This window comes from Pseudopipra pipra, chromosome 16, assembly GCF_036250125.1.
Source record: "Pseudopipra pipra isolate bDixPip1 chromosome 16, bDixPip1.hap1, whole genome shotgun sequence".
In the NCBI taxonomy this organism is placed as follows: Eukaryota; Metazoa; Chordata; class Aves; order Passeriformes; family Pipridae; genus Pseudopipra; species Pseudopipra pipra.
Window position 1 is genome coordinate 5471362 of NC_087564.1, and position 19247 is coordinate 5490608.

Here is a 19247-nt window from a genome sequence, read left to right on the forward strand (position 1 = left end):
TGGGAAGTGTGGCTCGAGCAGTTGTGAAGCGCGTTTCCACAGGAGCACTTTGAAGAGCTCGCGAGGTAACCGAGCGCTTTAAAGGTGCGCAAAGCAGCCGCGGCTTCCGTCTGTTTGTTGGGATCGCGCCTGGTACAGCGCAAACGCAACAAACGGGAAAAAATGTGTGAAATAGACAAGAGAAGTGCTAGACAGAGAAGTGACGGCGTGGGTCCGACATCTCGGTGCAAGCCCCTCAGAGCCGCCTCTGCCGGGCGCTGGCGCCGAGCCCGGCCGTGCCACAGGGCTCGGCCCTGGGGCCCTGCCCTGCCGCCATCTTCCCTCGGGGCTGGGAAAGGAACCGCCTCCCGGGCGGGCTCTGCCCCTCGGCGATGCCGCGGCGGCCGCTGCCACCTCCCGGTACCGCTGCGGGGCGGCGGTTGCAGGGGCAGCCCGGGGGCGGGAGCGCCTCTGCCCGAGCGGGGGCCGCGGCCCCGCCGTGAGGGGAGGGGGGGCGGGCGGGGCCGCCTCACGCCAGGGGCGGGGCCGGGCAGGCGCGAGGCGGCGCACTGCGCACGCGCGCCGCGCCGACGCCCCCGGCACGGGGCTGTGACGGCATAACCAAACCTGCGTTAGCTCCGCCCACCGAGGGTGCCCCGCCTGACGGACGCGCAGACGGACCAATGAGCGCCGGCGCTGCCGTTCGAACCGGCGGTGCCGGGGTGACCGCGGCCAATCGAGCGCCAGGGGCGGGGCGCGGCGGCAGCGCGTTCCCAGGCGCCTCGGCCGCGGCCTCAGTGCGCTCGGGGCGGTGCCGGCGCTCGGAGTGTTTGGGGCCGGCAGAGCTGCGGGTGGGCCCGGCATGGGGGTGAGGTAGGGCCGGCTCGGCGCACGGAGCGAACGCGGCCGGCGGTTGGGACGGCGTGTGCTACGCGGCGCAGGGACGCGGAGCCGGGCGGATGATGGAGGACAAGAAGGAGGAGGGCGAGGCGGAGATCCAGGAGCACGGGCCCGAGCACTGGTTCAGCAAGTGGGAGCGGCAGTGCCTGGCCGAGGCCGAGCAGGAGGAGGCGCTGGCGCCGGAGCTGCAGGACGAGGCGGCGGCGCAGCCCGAGCACAAGCAACAGAAGCTCTGGCACCTCTTCCAGAACTCGGCCACCGCCGTGGCGCAGCTTTACAAGGGTGAGCGCTGCCGAGGGCCCGGTGCGGAGGGGACACGGCGGGGCCGGGCGGGCGGTGGGTTCGGTGCCGGGCCCAGGCAGTGGTTGGGGGGTAGGTCGCGGAGCAGCCGCGGAGCCGCCGGGTCGGGGCCGGTCCCGCGGCCGCACAAAGGGGCCGGGGCGACGGTCGGAGCCGCTGCCGGGCCGCGGCCGCGCCGGGAGGCGGCCGGGAAAACAAAATGGCGAGAGGGAGGGGGAGCCGCGGCCGCGGCTCGGACAGCGCCCGGCGCGGCCTCCGGGGCGACTCCTGCGCCCGCCCGGCCCAGCAGCGGGGCGGGGGATCGGGCCGGAGCGCGGCCGCGGGGTGTCCAGGGGGGTGCGGGCGGCGGGGGCGAGCCCGCAGCCCCGGGGAGGGTGTGGAGGGTGTGGGAGGCCGGGAAGCCCGGCCCTGCCGGCGGCTCCCGACGCCCAGCCCCGGGAAGAGACTCCGACAAAATGGCGAAGAGCGGGGCTCGTTGGGCTCATTGTCCGCCGGGGCGGGGGCGGCCCGGGCGGGCCCCTCCGCGCTGGGGGCACCGCGGGCGCTGCCCCGGCCCAGCCGCCCCCGCCCGCCCCGGCGCCGCTCGGCCCCGATCCGGGGCTGCCTCCGGAAGGTGGAACAAAATGGCGAAACCTAACATGGCCGTTCGGAGCTGGTGCTCCAAAATAAACAGCGTGTGTCCTTCCCTCCCTGCAGACCGGGTGTGCCAGCAGCCGGGGCTCTCCCTCTGGGTCCCCTTCCAGAACGCCGCCACTGCGGTCACCAACCTCTACAAAGGTAAGGGGCTGCCCCCCCCGCCCCGCTGCCCCGGCAGCCCTCCCCGCAGAGCCTCCTGCCCCGGCTTACTCATAAGCAGGGCCTGTTAATGTCTCTTATTCACCCTGATAAAATCTAACCCGAGACTGCTTCCTGAATCTTGCAAGTTTTCCCTGGGCCACTTTAGCTGACGGTAGCTGAATCTTTTCTGTTGCCTCATGTCAGTGACTAATGAACTTAAAACCTGTTTTACTTCGAGACCCTTGAAAAAGGTTGTTTTTAATGTGTATCTGTCACTCGTGAATTCAAGAGAAGCGTGCAATGGCTTATTAAGCAGTACTTAAATTCCCTGCATTTTGTGTATTTCATGGTGCATTAGATGTTGGGATGTCAGTAGAAAACCTGTACTTTTATGGTGAAGCATAAGTTGGGTTTGGTGTTTGTAAAATTCTGCATAGATGTTATGTGACGGGAAAGTTTTATCTTCTTGTGGCAGTGAGGCTTCTTAAGTAAGCCTCCCAGTTTATTTTAAGCACTAGAATGTCATTATGACTGTGTCCAGGGTGGCTCTAAGAAAGCAGCGTTAGCCAGAACTTTGATACGAGTGTGGTCTGCATGTGGCTGTGCTTTTTGTGCTGTTTTACTGTGTGTTTCTGAACTCTGCAGTTCCTTGGGTTGTCACAGGAATTCTTGTCTGCAGGAAGGATCATTCAGTGGTTTTTAGTTTGTTTAAAAGATTGTACCAAAATGATATATGTCAGTGAAGGCTGAAGTTGGCACAGTGTGATTCCTATTGTTACTGCCTTCCATTCCAAGAAAGAAAAACGCTTTAAAGTTCCAAATGGTTGTTTTTCTGGCTTGTAGTTTGATTTTATTTTTTTTTGTGAGTCGTGTTTTTTTTTTTCTTGATCTGTACAGCGTTATCTGTGCTTCTACCTGGGTGTTCCTTCATTTGCTTCCAGTTTTCCCATTTTAGATTTGCTTTAAGCAATTGAACTTAACGTGCTGTGCTTGTGATGGGTGATCAGATTTCTGAGGGATGTGGGACAGAGCAAGGAGGAAATGTAGGTGCATAACCCTCACTGCCAGGGACTTGACTCCTGCAGAAAGTGCTTCTGAGTGCTCTGTGTGTGTATGTGAGCTCCTGTAGAGGGGCAGCACCTCACAGAGCAGGGGAGGTGCTGCCCGAGGGAGTGGGTCACTAGAACATGGTCAGGGACACCAGTCATTTGAGAATGGTGCTGGAATAGCAGCAGGTAGTGTTAATAAATTGGAATAATTACAGTCTGTCTTTACAAATAGCTTGCTCTCCCTTACAGCATTTTTACTGTGAAGACTTGGGCTGTTTATTTCTGGTTTAAAACATTTGATTACTTGTGCTCTAGGCAAAATGAACCCTGGGTTTTTTGGCAATGATGTGATTAGCTGAAGGATGTGTATATGTATGTGGTGATCGGGGAAACTAGAATTTAAGTAGGAAGCTGTCTTTAGTCAGGTGTAATGTAATGCTTCAAAAAGCAGCACCTGAAACAGATCTTTAGGTGCTGAAGTACCTCAGTTCCTCAGAGCTGCCATATTTCAATTTTCAGTTAACTTGCAAGTGGGGAGAAATTTGGTGAGCTCATGGTAGAACCAGCTAAACACTGGCATACCGGGCAAGTCTCTTAATGTGAATTTGCTTTCCTTAGTGAAGGACTTAAAAAAAAAATCTCCTGTTTTTCACATTCTCAGTAATGTCTGTATTTTGGAGGACTCTGTCAAACGCTGGAGAAGTGTTTGGGGTGGTGAACTGAACACCACAAATGGCCTCTTGTCTTGTCAGCTGGTTTCTGATCCGATAAATGTTCAGATTTCTGAGGCATCATCTTTTCATCAAGAGCAACCTGAGGAATTGTGCATAATGAGAATGCCATGATGTCTTGAGTGTCAGCATTTTTTTTCTGAAAATAGTTTAGAAGTTTAATATCAGACCACACTGATGGTCTTAGGTCATGAATTTATGCTTGGCTCTAGTGACAGAGGTCACATTAAAGACACTTGATTGTTTTCCAGATTACACTAAAGAAGTGAAGGCATGGCTTGTAATGTAGAATTTAGAACTTAAGGCCACGGTGAAAGTTTTAGGTATATATTACAATAAGACTTCTGAGCCTACAATTTATTTTTATTTTAAAAACTCTGTTTTCTAAATGTTAGTTTTGACATAGTAGTTTCAGAACATACGCAACTTGACGCTTTGCCAGCTAACTTTGTAAACAAAGTAGTTGTAGCTTTTACCATAAAAATCTAATCTCTCCCAGGGTAATGATGCTTGAAATTTCTCTAGGCTACATCAGCAGTCACTGTGTTTGACCTCATACCTAGTTCACAGTTAGCACTTTGTAAAGCATTCTCATACACAAAGAAAGCAGGTTATTGACGTAAAGTCGGGCTCCTGGCCCCAGAAGGACTCTCCTGGTATTTCAGGAAGTGATTAGAGGAATATTATCAGCATCTAAATTGGCTCCAAAGTGTTTGGGTAGCTTTTACTGCAAGTGTATTGGAGTCTAAGCTGCTGTGGAGTATAAAATGGCAGGAGGAATAATCTGTCATGTTACCATTGCTTTCTGAGGAATTAGCATTTGGAAATATAGCCTTCAGATTACAAAGCAGTATAGGCAAAATGTTCTTAGAGTGCAAAAGAAGTAACATGTTAAGGGTACTTTATGTGTACCTGTACAGTTTATATTCCAAAAGCCTCACAATTTAACTCTGCTCAGTTTGAGATGTTTTTCTGTTTTGGTAGGTTGTGTTAGGTTTGAAGTGCTGCTCTTTGACAGTATAGATTTCAGTGTTGTCTTTTATGGACCATGCAGGGGTGCCTTTAGAATACAACCCTAGAAATAGCATTTAACAGTGATTCTCTTTGGATTTTTGAGTGTGAGAAAGCTTGATTAGATGTGTATGTCACTATTTGCCTGTAAACGAATATCTTGGGACAGCTGTTCTTAAGGAAACACCTTAATATTCTGGGAAAATGGCTCTTATGTTGGACTTCATTAGTAAAGCAAGAGTATAAAAAGCTGTTTTAATCAGCTGTGCCATATTTTAAAAAATTCTGTGGAAATCAAGTAAACAAAGTTGGAGTGGATATGTTGATGGCTTTTAATGGAGCAAGAGCACCATAACAGTAATTTTCATGAAACTGAAATAGCTGTTGGCAAAGCTTGATAACAAACCTATGACAAACAAAATGAGCGTAATTGTGTAGCAAACAGGATTTGTCCCACCTGTTACTGTGGTCTGAAACTTACTCAAACTAGTAGCCAGAAATACACTTCCTAAAGTTTGAAATCAACTTAATACATGACATTTAAGTCTTTTAGAGGCACAGTTATAGCTGATGTGCACAGGTGACTATATTAACAGAGAATGAAATTGCATTTTGTAGTAGGAATTACTGCAAATAGTGTGTTTAAAGCTTTTTGTATGTCAGAATTGCAATGGGATCTTAAATGGGGAAGGAAACTTTCTCAGCCTTCCTTTGTAAATGGTTTGCCTGACTGAAAGACATTGGGGACACTTGTGTTCTAACTGGTTTCAAAACTATGGGCTATGAATTGCCTCTGCAACTGAAGGTCAGCTGAAACTAGAAGACCTCTGAAGAAGTCTTGAGTTTTCTGACAATTCCTCCCCTATCAGAATGAAGAAAAGCAGTAATTCCTTGTTTTATATGGAGGTTTCCTGTCTGTATTGATGCACTTAGGAGGATCTAAGTCTGTCGTCTGTTGGTTTAAGTACCTTCCTCAGACTGACAAGCTGTGTGTTTTTAATGTTAATAAACAGTGCTGCAGTGTTGACCCGAAAGGTAGTAAATGCTATTAGAGTGGTGCTGGAGTTGCTGTTGCCTTTGTGACTCCTCATGTTCTGTTAAGGTTTAATGTGACTCCTGTGCCAGTTGATTTACTAACCCGGCACTGCCCTATGGGGACCTGTGGAATGTGTCCCTACTCCTCCTTTCCAGTGGCTGACAGGAAGCCACACCAGTGATGTGCCATGCTGTGTATTGCTGTCTGTAACACACTGAGAGACCTTTTCTCTGTCTTCTTGCAGAAAGTGTGGATGCCCACCAGCGAAGCTTTGATTTAGGAATTCAGATTGGCTATCAGCGGCGGAACAAGGATGTGTTAGCTTGGGTTAAAAAACGCAGAAGAACTATTCGAAGAGAAGACTTGATCAGCTTCCTATGTGGAAAAGTTCCTCCTCCAAGAAATTCTAGAGCTCCCCCAAGACTGACTGTAGTATCCCCTAACCGAGCTACTTCAACAGAAACTAGCTCATCTGTAGAGACTGATTTGCAACCCTTCCGTGAAGCCATAGCTCTGCATGGTAACAGTCATTTTTTCAATACTCCTTGGTTAAATTTGGGTGGGGGCTCTTAAAGCATGTCTGGCTCTTGGCATATCATAACGTGTCATGTACCTGGTGTTCCAGCTGAAGGTATCTCCTTCATTCTCTGTGGGAGTTTTTAGGCATAGCCAAATATTTGGAATGAGGAAAAAGTATTGAATAAAAATGAAGTTTGGATCTGTAATATTCCACAGCTGTGAACTCACCAGTTAAGTATCAACTCTCGGTAGTGTTTTTGAAGCATGGAGAGACTTGACATTCATACCAATGCTAAAGTAAACAGAATTCTTGGAAAATGGTAATACTGTGGTAGTAATGAGTTACATATTAAGATTTGACTACTAGCAAATTTTGGGGGGCTTAGGGAGGGAGTTTGATGTGTGAGGCTTCTGCCTCTAGCTCACTCTAGTACCTTTGTTATGCCCTGGATAATAAGGTTCAGCATTCTACTTAAAGTGCTCTGGAAAAGGTATTTCACTTGCACATTGTTGCAATAAGTGAGTCCTGTTCAGAACGTTGTTCTAGCTCACTTTCAGATTTAAGTGTCTTCCAGTGTCAAATGGAATTTCCTTCCTTGCCATCACTAACAAGGTTGGTGGTGTATCTCTTGTCTTTCCAGATATGAATATTCAGTAGCTTATTCTGAACTGGACTGTTACTTAGCAAGTGATAGACAAATGTGTTTTAAATTGCTCGAGCTGAAATGAGGCAGTTCACCTGTGGGTTTTATGCCTTTTAAAGTTCAAAAGGGTAGCAGACATCTTTAGGTACAGATCATATCAAGCTGTCTAGACCATAGATAGACCATATCAAGCTATCTAGAAGTGCAACCTAATGAAATTTTTACTGTGTCCATATTCTCAGTGGGGGGTAGAATTAATAAGTTAATTAGAGTGGATTCCTGAAAGTGCAGTCTTTGCTTCTGCTATGCTGTGGTGGTTTTTCAAGATACATAAGCCAGACACTGTTAGTGTCTAGGTGGCAGCCTAATCCTGGTATTTTTGGCTGCTCTGTTGCCATTTAAATCAAGCATGCTTCCACCCAGTCATGTCAGTTTTGGTGGTTTTCCTTTGCATATTGGAAGCTGGCTAGAGAACTCTGTGCACCACTGTTGCCCGTTCTGTAGGTAAAGTTGTTTTCATGAGAACAACTGCAGAAGCTGGCTCTCACTGTGATAAGCAACCTCTTAAAAAAAAAAAAATTTTCTGAACTAGTTGAATCAGGTGTGCAGTTGGATCTAACTACAAAGGCTCACTCTTAGTTGAGAATAAGCTTTAGCAAGACTCACTTCAGCACAGTGGGGGCTCAAGCAGAGTAAACTCAGAGGCATTTTCATTGGTAACATGGCTCTCTTTGTGTCCATGTACTGTTTCCTAGCATCTGCTTTGTACAGAAGTGATTTATGGAAGTCACTTCTCTCTGTAGCATGGGAATCTGAGCCATGATGTATAAAGTCATCCATATTTCATAACCTGATACAGGGTCATGAGGAAGTTCTGTACTCTGTACTGGCACTGCAGGGACTAGAAATGCCCTCTTCCCCTTCATCAGCTGGTTGACAAGATTACATGTCAGTCTCCTTCTGGATTAGGTTCTCCTGATATCAGTTACAATCTGGTCCTTGACACAAATGCTTTTGTGCTAATCCTTTAGTGACTAGGCTTGTGTTTGGCCTCATAACTGTTTTTAGGTTATTGCCTACAATGTCTGCATTCCTCCAACTTCTCCCCCTCTTTTCTTTAACATTAAGGAAGTTGTGATTACACCATCTCCCAAACTCATTTCCCATTTATTGTAGGGCTTCTCAAAACTGTTTTGATTTTGAATCCTGTGAGAGATCTTCAGCTGTGTAGGGCTATGCTTATCTTCCTATTTGTCAGGCTGTTCAAAAGTGCTTTGCTGCTTCTGGGTAATGTGAGGGAACATGAGAACCTGATGATGGTGAGTAGCAGTCCAGGCAAGTGTTCAGGACTAAGGTTTTGAGGGGAGTTTTTGACTGGCATGTGAAAGAGTGAGGCTTTGTTTTGTGCTGGTAGGCTTCCTGGTGGGAATGGAGTATTTCTTCATTGGTGATGTGAATGGGCTGAATTAGATTTGAAGAATAATGCTAAAACTTTGCTGCCCTCAGCCCTCTTTTAGTGAAGCAGGGGTTGATATGAATGACCTATGATCTATGCACCAAGTGGTGCACTGTGGAAGCAGAGTTGGTGTATTGACTTCTCAGAAATAGGTACAAATATACATCTAAAGACCACGGTATTATAACTTTCTGACCATCCTCTTTGATGGGGGAAAATCCCTCTTTTTTTGATCATGTAACTCCTAAATCCATCATAAGCACATCTGAAAACTTTGACAGAAGCTGTGGTAACAAAGTACTTAATAATTTAATATTTCCTGGAACATCAAACCCAATTCTAGGTGTGTGCCCTAGACTAAAACTTGAGAAGAGTATCCTTTAGGTATCAGTGCACTCTTTAAACTGTATGCTGCATCTGAAATGTGTTAAAATTGGATTTTTAGCCTTGCCTCTTCTGTCTCCAACCCTGTTACCTCTGACCCATATTATAGCTCTGCAAGGTAGTTAACAACTTTGTTGACAAAAGCTGGGGATTTTGAACCCAGAATTTAATCTTGTGATACTGGTTATCACAATCACCTTGCTTACCTTGTAATCTTTGTACTACAGGGAAACTTGTTCTTCTCTACTGTTCTGCTTTCAAGCCTTTAATGGTAGCTAAAAGCAAAATTATCATGACAAAAAACTAGGAGAATGTTAAAGGGGTATAGGTTCTCACTTCTCTTTCAGCTCCAGTGCTGTTACACTGAAATCTTTAGTGTAACTTCAGGGTACTTGAGAATGAGTTTTTGGAAGTAAGAAACCTCTTGAGAGAGTAAATTCTGGTAAACAAAATCTTTGCCCTTAATATCAGCTTTCCATTATTAGTGCTCTGATGGGCAATCTTTGAAATAAAATGTGGCTGGAAACTGGGAACTGTGAATGCTTGAAAAGAAGTTAAAGCCTTTAAGAAAAGCTGAGTAGTTAGTTCAAGGTGATACATGTTTTACTCTGAAGTGCCAAGTAACTTCAAGAACTACACATCTGATGCTTGGCGTTTTAAGATGTGGCAGTAGAAGATAAATACCTCAAATATAGGTATTTATATAACTTCAAATATAACTTCAGCAGTCCCTGAACTGTCACTGCAGTCAGTGAAGGGATGGATGTATCTTCACCTGCTCCCTGGATGTGTATTGACATACCCAGTTCTATAAGAGATGGGGTTCAAAGGACAGAATTACTTCAGTCTGAGCTAATAGTCATAAGACTCCCAAAAGCTGCCTTTGTGCCTGGCTGTAACATACCCAATCTTGTGGTACTGGTGGCTGGGCAGGCTCATCTTTGAAGTGATGCTTTGGTCCCGTAGCGTGGGATGTGCTCCACGTTCACAGCCCATTCTCTCACCATAATGTGAGAAAATGTTATGATGTAAGGAGGGGGAAGAAGCAAGCTTGGAAAGGCAATGCTGAACTGCATTAGACTTAACCAAAATTTGAGTGAATTAGGGAAAAAATTAGGGTGACAGTTCAGTGAGGGAGTCTTAGTTCTCTTTCTCCTCACTTTAATGTTGATGTATATCATCCATGTGATTCACTCTCTTTGGGCAGGGGCAACACTTGCATGTAGAAGTGTGTGGCTTGGCCCCTTAAAAGCCTGATTTTTCCACCAGGCCTTCGTATTTGCTTCTCAGAATACTAAACTGTAGTTTAAAACATGAGCACTTAGCAGAAGTGCTAAGAAGCAGCAGTTGGTAGAAGAGGGGATGGGAGAGCAGAGTTCAGATTGGTTTGACATAGTGTAATTTAAAGGTTGTGTGTATATATAGCTGTGATGGAATTGTGCATTGGTATGTGCTGCTAAAACTTGCTCTTTGAGCAGTACTGTGAAAGGGTGGGTATGACATAGGGGAGTGACAAGGATCTCTCTGCATGCCATTTTGTATTTATCTGGGGTTATTAACTAATTCCTGCTTTAGTCACACTTATCTAAGCGTGAATGTTCCTTTTGATACTTCCTGATTAAAACTTCTGGAAAACAATACTATTACTATACTGAGCAGTGGTTACCCAGTATATTATGCTGTGGTAGTGACCTGAATAACTCACTCATTATGGACATGGTTATGGTGCAGATGAAACAGCATTTACAGGTTGTAACAGGCCAGTGTCGATAAACTTGCTAATTTTGAGTTGACAGTTTTAAGTATTTCATACTCCATGAAACATACTATTAGCCAAGCATTCTAATCACTTGATAGCTTTGGAGAGTACTTAGTTATAAATTAGCTAGTATTGGTCACAATTCTTTCTATACTATGGCTCTTTTCAATAGAAATATAATAAATGCCTTTAGAATATAGCTGCAGGTATGAGTATTTTGTAAAATGAATTGGCTATGAAATGTCATATTGTTGATGACTGAAAGTTATGACAGGAATGAGAATGTAATAAGTACTGCAAAACATTTCAGATATGCCCTTCAGTCCTTTCAAATTTAAAAAGGGGGTAAGAGCCATGTGTGCTTTCTTAAAGGCCTCTAGTAATAAGGGAGATGTCCCTGGTAGAAAGGAGTGGGAGACTTCAGAGGTGGTCATGAGATTGGGAAAGAAGTAAAGACACTTCAGCAGCTGTTTGGATCTCCACCCTCTAGTGTAGACAAAATTGATGTGCCTGTGACTGGGTCTTGTTAATCACAGAAATTTGGGTTGTGAAATGGTGTTTGCTGACAGTCATGTCATCTTACTACTCCCTAGTGTCAGTTACTGTTTGCTTTACTGCTTTAAATGGTGAAATGCTTTAGGAAGAGCTCCGAGTCCACTGAAAGCTTAAACTCAGAATAATTCACAGTAAATGGGTTCTCTGAGACTTTCTCTGCATTGCAACAACTTGCCAAGAAAAAAAGCAACTGTGGACAGATGTCTTCTCTGTTGATAAAAAGTAGATCTTTTGAGCATTGCAGATTAATTCAGAGATGTTGCTTCCTTGAAATGGCATCTTGATATTTGAGTGCATGCTTTGACTCTTCCATATTGGCTCGATTACCCAGTCTTAAACTGTGGTCTAAATGTTTCATTTGGCAGTTCTGCTGTCCTGGTTGGTGTGTAGTGCTGTGTCATATGTTAACTGCCAGTAACTGATACCAGCTTGTCACCCAGTCTGTTACATACTCAGTAATTACTCTTACTGGTACTAAATACCTGTATGAGATGCAACATTAAACTGCACCTCGAAGTCCATGCTGTGATGCAATATCCTTGTATTCCTGTCTTTGTAGAAATTAATTCAAAACTACTCTCCTGCCTTTGACACTAAGTTTGATTGAAGATTTTAACTTCTAATTATCTCCTGAAGGTTGTTTGTGTATTTAAATGTACAGTGATTCATTATTACTTAAATATTAGGATGTTAATGACTGCTTTGGGCATTGCTTGTGAACCTTGGCAGTCTGATTTTGAATATGCTTCAGCATATTAAAGGTGCATCTTTTAACTGGCTTTTGTATCTACTATTTTAAAGAATGCTTGTTACTTGAAAAGGCTCCACTTAAAAACGTAGTTTTTGAGTGATGCCAAAAATGTCTTTCCACATCACAGGTCAGTTTTGGGGTTTATTTGGAATAACTTTTCTCTTACTCGGGCACTAAACATAATGAAAAGGTGTCACGATAAAACTGATTTAGTATGTTGGCCATTTGGTTATGGGCTGTGTGATATAAACTACTGAAAGTGATGTAAATAGTTTTCTCTAAGTGGAAGTAACAACAGTGAACTTTCATGTTCAAAGTAATTTTGTTTGGACTAGTGATGTGGGGCGAATCTCTGCAATCAGTTTGGATTTGAAATAATGTCACCTTCTGTGCACTGTCAGATTTTTTTCCAGTTTAAATGTACAGGATGAATAAATGTTTTTTCTAATGTATGTCATGACAGTTGAAATTAAACTACTGTTTTCTTTGAATTGTGAAGTGATTTGTTACCTGCCCAAATTAATGCACCTTGGTAGTTTATCCAAGTTATGGTATCTGAATTGGCTTTTTGCTTATACATCCATGTCATCAAGTAGCTGCTTTACTTTCTTTGGTGGATGTATAGAAACTTTTCATAATTGTTTTCAATTTGAGCTTGACCTTAATCCAGAGAGTACTGTCACAGAGCTTGTTTCTGAACTACCTTTTCACGAAAACAGCTTCTGCTGTTTAAATACTTTCTGCCATTGTGAATGAAAGATGATTTTGATATTAATAAAATCTGCAGGGTGCATGTCAGAGTTCAGGCCATGCTTCTGAGCTGTGTTTGAACACCAAGCAGAGCTGTAAGCAAAAGCTCTAAGAAATCAGCAGTGATTAGTGGCTGTTCCTGCTGGTTGCATAATGCCTGACCTGTGTAAAAGTATTCCCTGTGCTGTTACAAGTTCTAAGCTTTAAATGTTCATTTAATAGACATTTCAGTAGAGTGACATTGGTTGGTCTGTTCCATCCTGACTTGTGTATCAACCTGCCATTGCTGCAGATGGTTCTAAAGTTTAGCTTTTAATTGAGGTTTCTGGGGACTGATCTAGTAGCAGATGTAGATCTGCTGTTCTTTATCTTCCTGCATGACTCTTGCTTTGGTAGTTTTATTTCTTGGGCCGGTAGGTGTTTTTGTACTTCCCTAATAATACTCAGATTTGAAGGAGTTATGATAGCAAAGATGTTTGTCTTATCTCTGAGCTCCTGAATTCCAAATTGACAAGAGTAGTTAGGCTTGCATGTAACAACCCTTAGTAAACTTATGTTTTGTAATGTCCCACTTTTGCAAAAGGTATAATAGTAACATCACTATGAAGATGAAGTTTAAATTAGTATGAAGTTCATGGTGTTCTTTTTATGGCTTTGTTTCTCCAAGAAATGAACTTCAGTTTTAATTAAACACTAATAATCTGAACACAAACCGAAGTACTTGCAGGGTACCCATGACAGTGTTTTGGATCAGATCTGTCATAGTAAATTTTTTTGAGAACTGCAGTGGCTGAGGGAGTGAAAGGGAGCAGGGTGGTGGTGTTGAAACAAGACCAAGCCAATTCAGCCTGGAAATTCCTTGGTAAGACTGTGTAACTCTTGGTCTGGTGTGAAGCCTTTGTATTGAAATAGTCTGCTCTTGAGTATGTACATGCTTTGATTAGCATGTCATGCTTATGGAGCTGGTGTTTGCCAGAGTGTGCTGCTACACCCTGGTGTGTAAGCTCACTTCTAATGTCATAAAAAGCAGTTCTGCCAGTCCCTAGATTCTTACATGGACTAAAAGCTGAGAAGGCCTGGTCTGGACTTGAAATAAAAACGTGGTACAAACAGTAGGATGGAGTGCCTTTAAGTAGAAGTCGGATAAGTGTCATCCTTTCTGCCACAGGTGGGAAATGCTCTTTCTTTGCTGTGTGACTTTAATGGTGTTTCTCTCTTTCCCCAGGTCTTAGTGGTGCAATGGCTAGTATAAGTGTTCGCTCAAGTACCCCAGGCTCGCCTACTCACGTGAGCAGTGGCTCCAATGCTAGTCGAAGGAGAAATGGACTCCATGATGTTGATTTGAACACTTTCATATCAGAAGAAATGGCACTCCACTTGGACAATGGTGGAACTAGAAAGCGTACCTCAGCCCAGTGTGGCGATGTCATTACAGACTCACCAACTCATAAACGCAACAGAATGATCTAAACTGCAAAAATTTCAAACCCACCATGCTGCTTGAAAGCCACTTGATCCTCAGAGTACTATTGAAAAGGAAACATGAGGCCATCTTTCCATATTCACTGTTTAAGACGAATTCAATAAATGCCATAAAGGAAATTTTAGATATTACATTAGATGCCTCTTGTAACTGCGGCTTTCTTAAACTATATTCTTAGCAGAGGACATCAGATATTGTGTAGTAGTTAGCAAGATCATCATAGGCGAACATGTATCTGTTCCAAGGCTAAAAGTGACCTTACTTGTATTATTAAAGGGAAAGGAAATTTCAGATGTTTATTTGGCTATAGAATGCTTTTTTTTGTCCTTTATTTCCTGCTTTGAGTATTTGCTTAAACAGTATTGCCAGTTTGACTGAAATTGTCTACAACATGACTTGGCATCTTTGTCAAAACTGCAGGCTTCCATTTTTGCAGCACTGTACCATGCACCTAGTTTCTGTATAGTAACAGTGTGCAAGTTATAAATATTGGACTGTACCCTTTTTAGTTTTAAAAGCAGTTGATAATTCTGGTGATTGTGTGATAATGTAAAGAGGTGCTATGATGGTCATGCGATTAATACTTAATATTGAATCAATACAAGGATCTTTATTGGATTCACTTTGTGTGTTCTAGTGCTCTGAAGTAGCAATATTAAACTTTTCCCCGATTAACTTCATAGGCTTTTAAATCAGTTTGAGAAAATATATGTACTTATTGGTATTATCCTCGTGGTAATCATACACAGTGCAGACTGCACCAGTGCTGACCTAAATTTAGAGAAAAATGTCCTGTAATTGGAAAATAGGCTTTTCTGTTCAGTATTAGTGAAGGGTAGGTTTTGTGTACACCCATATCCTATTTTACATTTCTTGTGAAGTAATTGCCCATTGCTGGGGAGGGGTGGGAGGAGAGGGAATGTGGGGAATAGTTGGAAAAGGGGTGTGTTCTAACAAGTAAGACTTCTGGTCACATATGGAAACTTGGACTAACTTAGACAAGATTCTGTGCAATGCCATCCTCTTCGGGAGGGAGTGACATGCAGGTTCTGTGAAGTGCTAAGAAAATAATTTAAAACTGGAAGTTGATTATAAAACTCTGGATAAACATGCCGTAAGGGTGAACTGAAAAGGATAAATGGCTTTCTCTTTGTGTTTAGCTTACATTCATAGGATTGAACTCTGGCTGCCGTAACTTGAGCGTAATCTAAAACTGAACTAGAGATCAAGACTGATCTGCTGCAAATCCGTTTCTGAGTGGGGAAGGATATATGTCAGTCTCTATATGGAGTGTCCTGACTGGTTCTGTATGTAGATGCAGGAAGCTCTGGCCTTCAGGGCCTCAGCCTCTGCCTGGGAAAAGGATAACACAGGAAGAATGAGAAAATGAAGAGCTCCAAACCTGCACGTTGGGAAGGGGTATTTAGTGAGGTGGTATGCGTGCTTTAACTGGAAGCATAGGCTGATTCTTGGATTAAATGTAGCTATGCTGGATTCACAGTACTAAAAATTGTGGTTTCCAGCCAAGTTAAGGCACCTTGGGCTCCATGTTAATACACAGCTCTTCAAGATTTTTGCTTATGTGCTTGTAGAGTCAGATCTCTTGCATTATCTTCCCTGTGTGAAGCAGACTTCACTGTAGGTTTGCCCCTTTTTGCCCTGGTATCCTCTCAGCAGTGTCTGTAGTCAAGGCAAGACAGCAATGCTGTGTGAGATACTCTGAATTCAAGGTGCTCCACTAAGAGCATGATTTCCTTGCCTTGTGGTGCTTCCATCACATTTCTTTACATCAGAGTCCTTAAAGATGTCAACAGTTGCACAATACTGTAGTGAGAGGCTCTGTAGTTTATGGACAACTGTAAGAACTGTCCAAAAGGGTAAGAACTGCTCAAACCCCCACCTGTGTTACGTAGCTGAATGTGCACATCACTCAAAGACTCAGTATACATTAATTTCAGTTACTGCTATAACTACAATTCATAAGATTTAGTTTATGTAAGATATTAATACTGCATAAAGCTAGTTTTCATTTGGAGACTGCATTTTCAACAAAGATTTTGGAGATGGTATCTGAATATATCTGTTAGTATTTATTAGACTGTTGGCAGAGGGATTTTTTTCTGTTCTATAGAAAAGTCTGGAGTCCTGAACAGAAAGGACACCTGTGAGAGCCATTCTTCAGCTCTTCTGTTTATTTGTTAACTGGCTTGTACAAGTAAGATGCTTTATGCTCTGCAACTTCTAACACACTTTACTATTACGTGTGGTAAAGGTGACACCGTGTTGGTATCAGTTCTGCACATTGAACTGTAGCAGTGCTGCTGCTCTAAGCCCAAAGACACAGAGCCTGGTCAAATTACTTCTCCCCTTCCTTGCAGTGAAACAAACCTTGTTAATGCATTCAAGCATTAATTCAGTCTAGTACCATCTAAAACTAAATTTGTCTGGCTTTTTATTTAATTTGTGCCATTTTTCTTTGAAAGAAAGCAGGCTTAGATATTGAACTGGTTGCGTTAATTTTTATTTTTTTTTTTGCTTGTACCTTAAATATTTGGCGACTTTTTGATTGTTTTTCATTTAGTCCCAACTAAATGTTGTTTGTTCTTTGACCTCTGCCAGATTGATCGAAAATGCATGTATTCACCTGGTAAACACAAGGAAAACAGGTTGTCTCTTAAAAAAAAAAATAAATAAAAAAAAATCCAGTACCTGTTGCTTCGAAGACTTATTTCTTATGCCAGTGTAGAAAATTGATGTTCTGGAAATAGCTCTCAGCTATTATCCAAGCTGTAGCTCCTGGAGCCAGAAGCAAGTTGATTTTTCAGTAAGAAACACTGACTTGAGAACTGTTTAGTTTGGTAAAAATGGTGCTTACTTTTGCTTTCTCCTATGAATCGTAGAGTTGACCGGTCTCTTCTCCATGTACATCCAATCTAACATGAATGTGCGGCAGTTACATAAAGTACATCCTGCACTGAAGCTACTGAGCTTGGCTTGCTTATTAATGAAGTAAGTTTTCAATGTTAAATTTAAATCTATATTACAATAAAGTAATGCAAAAATGATTTTGGCTGAAATTGAAGTCCTGCAGTTAAACTTACTTTCAAATGTGGTTTTACCCAGCTGGAGTAATAGAAACTCTAAGTCATAATAAACCTAATAAAAAAAAAAATACAACTGATCAGGCTGCTTTGTAGTTCTTTAAGTTTCTGGACAACAGTCCATCAGTGACCCTGGAGAAGATGTGGTTAGTGTGAGCTGACAGGCTTCCTTGGTTCTGCAGAGCAGGACTTCCCTTGAATGCAATTTGGTGTCTGTTCAGCTGAGCTTACACACGGTTTTTTTTCCTTTGTCTCTTACTGATTCATGCAGATACAAAGAACTGGGGTGTGCTGTTACATTTGTACAAGGTGTTCTGCAATTTAACATCACTAATACTTAGAAAAAGCACCTTAAAGAGATTTAAGTGGCATAGTTTTAGGAAGTTAAGTGGTATTGACTTCAATGGTAGAGCTTTCCAGTCTCTTGCGAAAGACTCTTTGGACTTAAGTGAAATCAGGTGCTTTAATTAATTAGCAGCATTTCCTGCTTTATGTGGGTGTCCCTAAACCTGCAAACTATTTCCCACTTGCTGTATCAGCAGGTTTTAGAACTTGATTATGAAGGAAAGCTTTATTTCACAGGGGCTTTTAAGTTAAAAATGTGTCCTTTTAATTATTGTTAACATTTTTTCACTTACTTAGCCAGTGAAATGTTCCAGCAGGGATTTGAAAAGATGCTTAAATGGCTTCTAGAAAACAGCATCTTTCAACTGTTAGCCTGGAGCTAAGCAATATTTTGGCAGAAATGAGGAATGCACGCCTGACTTGTTCTGTGGAGTTCTCTGCACCAGGTGGGGCCGGTGCGGTTGTTTGGGGGAGCCCTGTGGGCTGCTCATTCCAGAGCCTCTGCTTATGCAAGGTCAGGAGGCAGGCCCTGGCACTCAGCAGTAGCTGTGCCTGTCTCCAGGGCTTTCCTTGTCCATGCAGGTAACTCCTGGGGATGGTTTGAGGCTGGGGAGCTCTCAGAGCTCAGGGTGGAACAGCTCTGTGGTCAACACTGGTGCTTTGTGCTGCTGTTCTCTCCCTATGCCCCATCTCAAAAGGGCAACTCGAGCTCACAGGGGTAGTAGTGAACAATCCAACCAAATTCCCTTCTGTGTAGCATGGAAGCATCATCTAGCCCTGTTTTTATTTTTTAATATAAAAAGTGGAAGCCACGTGTTTCTCAGTGGGTAATGAGAGTCCAGCATTTCCCGTGTGGCTCTGGCCAGCGATGCTGATCAGTGTCTCTCTGGGTTTTGGAACATCAGGACTGTTCATAAGGGCTGTGTCTTCACTGACCGTGGTGGGATGAGTGGGGAAGTGCATCTGGTGTGAGCCCACTGGGCAGACATTGGTTTGTAGAAAATCTTGAACTTCAGTATTAAATGCATTGATCAACTGGTTAAAATAGCATCTAAGACCAGTGGTAATCATGCCTTGTAATATTTCACCATTCTTCCATCACATTTATTTTAAGTCTCAAGAAGGTGGTTCTGGATGCTACAGAACAGAGCAATCCTGGGGTCCTGTTTGTGTCATCGTGGTGTAACACTGTCACACCTTTGCCAGAAAAACTCATGATGCTTTTCCAGCTCTGAAACTCAAGCCACAAGGATTTTTTCCAGTATTTTGAACATCTAGTGTCCTTTTTACAAAGCATCAAAGCAGAGGATACAAAATGTTTTCATTTAAAGTAGTTGTGCTGAGAACCTTGTGCTGTTTCTCCTGGAGTCCTGATGGGGCACTTCCAGCTCCTGCCCACAGCCCTGTGTGCCCCTGCTCACAGAACAAGCCAATGCCCACAAGTCCAAAGCTCTTAACTTTCCTGTGCATTTTCATTTTTATATTGCTGTTTGAACCTAGCTTTCTTATTTTGAAGTGAATTCCTTGAGTCTCATCTGTGATGCAGTATGCAAGATGAAGAGTAAGGTGGTGAGGAAATAAGTTAGTTCTGCTGTTTAACTGAATAATTACTTGATTTTGTGCAGTTAATAACTCTAATAGTCTATAGTGGGGCCTCTTTGCAAAAGGATGATCTTTAGATCACATTCAACCACAGAAATCTCTGCATCTTTGGAAT

General features: G+C 43.3%; 1 protein-coding gene and 1 long non-coding RNA gene across 2 annotated transcripts; both read left to right on the forward strand.

Moving 5' to 3' along the window:
• The first annotated feature begins 721 nt into the window (after window positions 1–721).
• On the forward strand, window positions 722–14215 carry HAPSTR1 (HUWE1 associated protein modifying stress responses). The gene is made up of 4 exons (XM_064672796.1): window positions 722–1161; window positions 1876–1956; window positions 6028–6303; window positions 13827–14215. Exons 1-4 carry the CDS (start codon window positions 939–941, stop codon window positions 14069–14071), a joined length of 825 nt encoding a protein of 274 aa, XP_064528866.1. The 5' UTR covers window positions 722–938; the 3' UTR covers window positions 14072–14215.
• LOC135423013 (uncharacterized) lies at window positions 6310–12342 on the forward strand. Its single transcript, XR_010434677.1, has 2 exons — window positions 6310–9449; window positions 9482–12342. It is a non-coding gene; the product is annotated as an uncharacterized LOC135423013 (long non-coding RNA).
• Window positions 14216–19247: the final 5032 nt, after the last annotated feature.